General features: G+C 33.5%; 1 protein-coding gene across 1 annotated transcript; it reads left to right on the top strand.

Moving 5' to 3' along the window:
• Positions 1-3,114: 3,114 nt before the first annotated feature.
• LOC120194977 (UDP-galactose transporter 1-like) lies at positions 3,115-6,780 on the top strand. The gene is made up of 5 exons (XM_039197128.1): positions 3,115-3,501; positions 4,551-4,800; positions 4,905-5,112; positions 5,811-6,042; positions 6,303-6,780. Exons 1-5 carry the CDS (start codon positions 3,391-3,393, stop codon positions 6,531-6,533), a joined length of 1,032 nt encoding a protein of 343 aa, XP_039053059.1. The 5' UTR covers positions 3,115-3,390; the 3' UTR covers positions 6,534-6,780.
• The last annotated feature ends 1,322 nt before the right edge of the window (positions 6,781-8,102 follow it).

Raw genomic sequence — 8,102 nt, 5'->3', positions numbered from 1 at the left:
TTGAATCACATCCATTTGATTCAGAGAATTTTCAGCAAAGAGGACCAAGTCGTCTGCAAAGAAGAGATGTGAGAGCATTGGGCTATCTCTGACAAGTTTTATAGGTTTCCAAATACCATCATTAACCACCAATTGGATTGATTGCGCCAATCGTTCCATACAAAGAACGAATAAATAAGGAGAGATGGTCACCTTGGCAGATGCCCCTAAAAGGCTGAAAAGAATCGAAAGTAGAACCGTTCCAAAGTATATGCGCGTCGAAGTAGACGAGACACAATGCATAATCAGTCGCCTAAGATCATTAGGACATCCAATATTCGAAAGAGTATCATCAATAAAATCTCACTTTAATTGTCATAAACCTTCTTGAGGTCAACTTTGATAATCATCCAAGTATTTCTACCTTTTTTCTTCCTAATAGAGTGAATAACTTCTTGAGCAATAATAATATTATTCCTGATGCTACGGTCAGAAACAAAACTCGTTTGGCTATCCAAAATCCACTTGGGCAAAAAAGGCTTGAAGCGATCCACAATCGTCTTAGTGATTGTTTTGAATAAGACCGTACACGGGCATATTGGCCTGAATTGAGTGAAAAATTCGGAAGCTTCAGTTTTAAATGAGCAACAATAGAGTACGATTAAGTTTAATCGAGATCTCTCCACGAGCAAAGCAATCACGCACCAAGCAGCATACTTGGAGACCAACTAAATACCAATTCCACTGGTAAAAAAGAGCACGAAAATGGTCCACACCTGTGTAAGACCCAGTTGCAATGAGATTTTTGGAACCACAGACTCTCCTCCTGATGAAGAATCGTTTCCAATTCCTGCTTAAGCTTAGACTCAAGATTGACGAGGAAATAGAGTGCCGATTTAAAGGGCTCTGTCAATAAAATTTACATTCCAATCGATCAGTTTTGGTTGCAGATAACTTAAATTGTTGCTGATACTTTCAGAATTATTTCAGCATTGGCGCAACAACTCTCTGAAACCAGGATGGTCTTGTTAAGAGAAAACAAAGCGGAAAGGGGATGTCTAGGTGGAGGGGTTACCGGTTGGATACGAAAAAGGATTTGTCGGTGATCCAAATCCAATCTATCCAAGTGAAGCACCATCGAAGCAGGGAAAGAATTCAACCAATCAATATTGACTAAACATTTATCTAGACGTTGATGCAAAGACCCACGAGACTACGTAAAAGGGGGACCATGAAGCCCACATCCACAAGCGCATTATCAAATACAAAATCCATAAAACCCTTGCTTAAAACAGATCTGCCAGGAGCCCCACCTCGTCTTTCAAAGGAGTTGAGCAGGGCATTGAAGTCCTCTCCCAAAAACCAAGGATGCCCACTTCCCGGATCAAGATTTCCTAACTAAGCCCAAAGAAGATAACGGATAGAGATATCAAGACTAACAAAAACAATTGTAATAAAAACTGGCAGAGAGATATCCAGAGAATGAACAACAATGAAGATAATTATACTAACCTTATAACCCAATGAATATAAATAAAAAAAGGTCTAAGAGGGTTGTTCCACTTATTTTACACGTGGAACTCCTAATTTGTTATATTTTGGTTAGGAATTCTAATTAAGAAACACTTACTTTATCTTAATTTAATGCTCATAATAGAAATGAAATGCCAAAAAAATAATCTATATGATTTGATGATCATTATAGTTAGAAGAATGACAATAAAAATAAAATGAATCATCTTTACAATATAAGCAATACATATTACGTTTACCACTAGCTACATCTCAGTAAACTCTTAAAACATGCTATGCTCACTCAACAATGACTTTAGTTATGTGACACCATCATTGTCCCAAAATATCCCCTAAGTATATTGACAATTGACTCAAATGTCCCTCAAACCGCACAAAATGGTTACCTATTACATAATTCACTAATTTTGTTTGAGGTAGGATACTTATTATTCATCGGTTTTGTTAGATTTATGAAGTTTTAAGATGTTTTTTATTTAAACAAATATTGAGTTTGAGTTCAAATGTAAAAATGGCTGACAATAACGTAATGTCACGATGACGATAGGTTAAATCTTTAAATATGAAGAGAATAGGAGAGTATGAAAACAAAAGAAAAGAGGAAAATGGGAAAATGAGCAAAGAAAGGAAAATTTGAGATTTCTATGAATCTAAAATGTCATTTCAGTATAAATTTGATTTTTTTCTCTAAACGTTGCATTTTGATTCTATTTGTCTTATTATAATATTGTTAAATATTTAACGATACAATGATCAATATAATAACAATTTAAATTTTTTTAATGATTATATTTAATTTTTTAAACTCTAATAATCAAAATAAAAAGAAAAAGAAAGTTAAGTATTGAAATTTATAATTTATCAAAAACAGAAGTATTGGAAACAAGATTCAAAATATACTCAAATTCCATCTCCTATTCTTATATTTGAAACTTAATTTTCTATTTTTATTTTCATAAATTTAATCTTTTACATTTTAAATTTGAAAATTGAAGTCCAATTATTAATAACATTGATTTTTTAATTAAATTTTAGTTCACTACAATGTCATTCTTTTAGTACCATGATTGTTAAATTAATATATATATATATATATATATAATTTCAAAATATCATATGAATAAATTCAAGAATATTTATTTATATGAATATCTATCTATCTCTATCTATAAGATAAATATATTGATATATATTATTATTAGAACTCTAATATCCGTTACATTAGAATTGAATATTACATCTATATCATAAGTTAGAGAAAACATTGTACACAACTCAACTAAAATTAAGATAATAATATAATTTTCTTTTCTTATTCTTATATCTCTTCTCTTTGTTTTTCTTCTTATTGCTTTGTTTTGTTTATTTCACAACACGATAAAAGAAATTTCACAATATTAACAGCTAAATTGAACTTTTAAATCTAGAAATCAAGGATTAAAATTTAAAAATAAAAAAATTACAAGATTCAAAGCACATTTTAAGCCAAATAAATAAATAAACATAAAATAAAAATAGTTAAATGGTGAAAATTAAAGTTCATAAAAATAGTTAAATGGTGAAAATTAAAGTTCAACCCTTCACATTAGAGGGGGAGAGAAATGAGGGGGAGAGGGGTAAATCACAATTTCACAAGGGAAGAACGCCTGCTTCCACCGTTACATCCTCTCTCACATTTTCTTTAGGTTTCTCCTCCTGTGCTCTCTTTCTCTCTCTTTCTTTATTTGCATCTTAGCTACTCTTTAATGCTCTAGAAACGAAAGTTTTGATGTGCGTTTTCTATAATGGTTTTCGGCTCTCGGTCTTGACTTTTGCGATCTGGATTTTCGTGGGAATTTTTGTTTTTCGTTGTGAGAGAGGAAGCGGGAAGGGGTAGAAATGGAGGACGGCACGCTGTGTCAGTGGAGTGTTTTCAGATCTCTTCTCGCAATTGTCCAGTGGTGGAGCTTTAATGTCACCGTCATTATCATTAACAAATGGATCTTTCAGGTTTGTTTCTAATTTCGCTCATTGATCTATGCACTTCCGATTTAACTTATTTTTCTCATATTCGATCTAATTATTTGATGTTTACGTATTTCTAGTTTGTTGTGTTATATAAGTTTTTATTCTTGACGCCTTATGTTTTCTGCTTTGCTTCACTTGCAGTGAAAATTTTTCTGATGTTTCTTGATTGATTCTTTTAATCCTCTTTGAGAATTATAAACCGAAAACTGAAGTTCTCATGGGGGTTTATTACTAAGCTCCATAATATATTAAAAAATAAATGTCAGAGAAGTTGTAATTTAAGAAGATTGCAAGGTTTAACTGATATAGTTTATCTTGTAAATTATGTGACATCTACAGTCTAAGGTTCTTATCTTTTTTAGTATTCAATTTAGTTTCAAAATCTAGAGTAACAGCCTGAGTATGGAATTAAATTATGCATGTTGTATATAATATACAGGAACATTGCTAGGCTGTTAATTTTGTTCATATTATACTAATGTGGCTGCCATTATAAGCTCTGTCTAGGTTCATAATGAACAGATCTAGGACCATAATAAATATATCTTAAATATGCGTATGATTTCTCATATATTGGTATTATAATGTTTGTCTTGTTTATATGGTAAATGTGGATGACATGCGAACCAGTAAAGGATGGCTGTCTAGCATGCCGTTGGATTAAACTCAAACCTTGAAACTTTTGGTTGACAGTAGAGTTTCCAGCTTAAAGAGTTAGTGTAAATTTTGGATGGTTTAATGGAATCTTAGGAAAAATTATTTGGTTCTTAAAAACACCTTCTAGCTCCGACGTTGATGCTCCCCTGATTTAATTCTGAGTATCAACATATTCTGTTGCTTTAGCATCAGCATAGGTTGGAACCAAATCCTTGTGTTGCTTTTCAGTTGAACAAAAAACCTTGCTGTTAATTTTAAATTTTTTTCTTAGATAGGTGTTGGTTGATTTTGACACTGTCAAAATCTGGAATATGACATTTTTGTTGTCATTTTCGTTCTTTTTTTAATCTTTTTTTTCTTCCTTTAAATACCAGAAACTGGATTTCAAGTTTCCTCTTTCAGTATCATGTGTTCACTTCATAACGTCATCAGTTGGAGCATACATGGTAATCAAAGTGCTAAAGCTTAAACCTCTAATAGTGGTTGATCCTGAAGATCGCTGGAAAAGGATATTTCCCATGTCTTTTGTATTTTGTGTTAACATAGTGCTGGGAAATGTCAGTTTACGGTACATCCCAGTTTCTTTTATGCAGACTATAAAGTCATTCACTCCTGCAACAACTGGTGAGATTTAGAAATTATAAGCTTAATCATCCCTTTCAAGAGAATCTTGATATAACTCATGAATGCTTATCACCATCACATCTAATCTTGTGTGTTTTTGCCAGTTATTTTACAGTGGCTAGTTTGGAGGAAGTACTTTGACTTGCGAATTTGGGCCTCTTTGGTTCCTATTGTCGGAGGAATTCTGCTCACATCTATTACGGAGCTTAGTTTTAATATGTTTGGATTTTGTGCTGCCTTATTTGGATGTTTGGCTACTTCTACAAAGACTATCCTTGCAGAATCTCTGCTGCACGGGTACAAGTTTGACAGGTACCGATATTATTTGTTCTTAGGGCCCCTCTTTGACATTTTGGAAAAGGTATACAATATAAGAATGGGATTAGGGTTTGACTGAGTGTTCATGTGTAAATTTCTATATCTAGGATATAATTTAACTGCATTCCATCCTTTGCATTTTTTATGGCATGCCTTTTACTCTTGTAGCTGTACTGTTTGGTTAACAAATAGAATAACTGGCTTCACTTCTTCCATCAAAATCTCCAATGGCCTAGATTTTTACTTTCAGGGAAGGTATCCTCTTTTCTGTGGGTTGAACTATTAACCAGGAAACGTTCAAGTGAATAACAATTACTGCACAAATCTGCCACTAGTTTATAACACTCTTGAATAACAATTACTGCACAAATCTGCCACTAGTTTATAACACACTAGTACTGTACAATTCCAAGCTAAGTATTTGACGTGCATGGATTGTAACTTAAACCTGGTTCTGATTATTAAATGGAACCAACTTTTGATATGATAAACAAGGGCATCCTTCCTTCAGAGTAAAGGCTGAGGATGAATTACTGTTCTTTGGGGTTTTCTTTTGTTTTTATTTATTTATTTTATCTTTAAGAGTTATCACGTGTTGCTTCTATAATTGTGGCAGTGTGTTTGGTCCAACATATTAATCCATCAGTTCTCTGATATTGTTTCACTTTTATTTTTGGTGCATACTCTTATAGCATAAACACTGTCTACTATATGGCACCTTTTGCAACCTTGATCTTGGGAGTGCCTGCAATATTACTAGAAGGTAATGGTGTGATGGAATGGTTTCAGACGCATCCCTCTCCTTGGCCAGCTCTCATCATTATTTTCAGCTCTGGAGTGCTTGCTTTCTGTCTTAACTTCTCCATCTTTTACGTGATTCACTCAACTACTGCCGTCACATTTAATGTTGCTGGGAACCTTAAGGTGAGTTTCACATAGAGAAGATGGAGCCCTGTCATATTCTTTCAGTTATACAATCATAATTGCTGTCATTAATTGTGATGTTATAGGCTTAAATTGTTTGATTTACTGTAGATTTGATTATTTGGTTGAATGTATTTTTTCTGATTCATCTTTGAAGTTTTGTGTGTATTGTCACCGACTTCCTGTGCTTAAACCCTTCAACGATTCCTGTTCATCATTTTGAATGCAGTATTCATTATTCTGATGCTTTCCTTGTACAGGTAGCAGTTGCTGTGTTGATTTCATTGATGATATTCAAAAACCCGATTTCGGGTCTAAATGCTGTTGGCTGTGGTATCACACTTGTGGGATGTACATTTTACGGGTATGTCCGACATATGCTTGCTCAACAGCCGCCTGGAACGCCTCGAACACCCCGGACGCCTAGGAGCAGGATGGAACAACTACTTCCCCTTGTAAATAATAATGATAAGTTAGATGATAAGGTCTAATTTTGTTTGTTATGCTTGGGGGTTCTTGGCTTCTGAAGAATGGATGATATGAAGAAATGGCATACAGTCGGAAAGGTTGTTCTTATCATGTTGTGCGGCCTTACGTTAGATTTACAAGTTGGGGACATATTTTCTTGTTTCTCAGATACCGAAATTTATCGAGTTTCTTACATCTCTTTTTTTTGTTAGAGTTCCTCAAATATTTAGTACAAGACGTCAATGAAAATTCTCTCTATTTTACCGCTGATTCTCTCATTCTGCCGATCCTAGTTCATGAATGCGATACTTGATTGCTACGCGGGTTTGTGTTGGTCAGTCACTAGGATTCAGCTTGAACATTGTCGACTTGAGCTTAAGCTGTTAATTGAGTTGGATTTTGAGTCCCTAATGTTTGATCCAAGTGCATTCGAGCACAAGTGATCGAGTTTGGAATCGAGTATGAGATTCGAACTTGTTTTTTCCCAGGAAATAAAGTTTAATCGAGTGCATTTAGTTGAACTCGAAGTAAGTTTCCAAGTACCGTAATCTTAAGATTCAATGGTTAAAAATACTGTATTAAAAAGATTTAAAATATCACACTTGCATTGGAAATATTTGAAAATATCAATGTCTACGGACGAAATATAAACTTATTTTGGAAGAGCAATGTCCTCAAATGTCATTAGACGAACACAAATTTTGTTTATTCCAGCAAGGGAGGAGGTTGACAAAATTGTACATTTTACAATCATCTCAATAATGATGGGAAACAGAGGAGAATCCAGTTAGCAGCGAAAGACTGGAACTGAATCTAAATTATCATGGAGGTCTAAAGTATGTAAATAAATAAAGTTAAATTCCGGGTTTGAAATGATGTACTCTATATTTAGTAAACAGAAAGTAGCCACCGACGCCACTGCATAAGTAGTAGGGTTTGGAATGATGCGCTGTTGGCTTGACATAAAAGTCTGGTGTCCCTCAAAGCAACCTTGAAATTAATGGCAAAATCTGTACTTGGAAACATCGGCTTCTTGTCTTGGCCACTCACTGTCGCCTACTTGGGTCCTTGGATAACTACTGCTTTTACTTCTACCTGATCGTATAGGTTCCCATCGACAAGGCAAGTAAATCACCGGCAAAGATTGAAACTTTTTTGTAAATTTATCGGCGTGAAATTAATTCCAAGTAAAGGTAAAATATGCACATATCGGTAAATCGAGAGATGTTCTCTTATAAAGTTATTTTTCAATTTGTTCATCAAACAACAAAAAATGATTTACATAATATCATTCAAATATAAAAAATTCATAAACTATTTTCAATGATATAATCAGTCCCCTCTTAAATAAGAACTACGATAATGGTAGAAGAAAAAAGAAGAAGTTTTCATTCTTCCTTCGCATAATCTTTGTTTCTTAGAAAATAAATGAAATAATAAATTAGCATTCATATTCATACATTTTCAATTATTGCAAAAAGGAACTAACAAATTTTGATGAATTCTCTATTTTGTTAAATAAAAATAGTTGTAGCTATTCAAAGGTGAGTGTTCTATTAGTCTAGACGATTCGGGCAAAAAAAAATTTAAAT

The sequence above is a fragment of the Hibiscus syriacus genome, unplaced genomic scaffold (assembly GCF_006381635.1).
Source record: "Hibiscus syriacus cultivar Baekdansim isolate YM2019G1 unplaced genomic scaffold, ASM638163v2 tig00117005_pilon, whole genome shotgun sequence".
NCBI lineage: Eukaryota > Viridiplantae > Streptophyta > Magnoliopsida > Malvales > Malvaceae > Hibiscus > Hibiscus syriacus.
The sequence above is the reverse complement of the archived record's forward strand: the minus strand, read 5'-3'. Positions and strand labels throughout refer to the sequence as shown.

Excerpts from the sequence above, each read along its gene's own strand:
- LOC120194977 (XM_039197128.1), top strand. The coding sequence starts at position 3,391 with ATGGAGGACGGCACGCTGTGTCAGTGGAGTGTTTTCAGATCTCTTCTC. Across the intron at positions 4,801-4,904 it reads ATTCACTCCTGCAACAACTG|TTATTTTACAGTGGCTAGTT; the intron begins GTGAGATTTAGA and ends TGTTTTTGCCAG. Across the intron at positions 5,113-5,810 it reads CACGGGTACAAGTTTGACAG|CATAAACACTGTCTACTATA; the intron begins GTACCGATATTA and ends ATACTCTTATAG.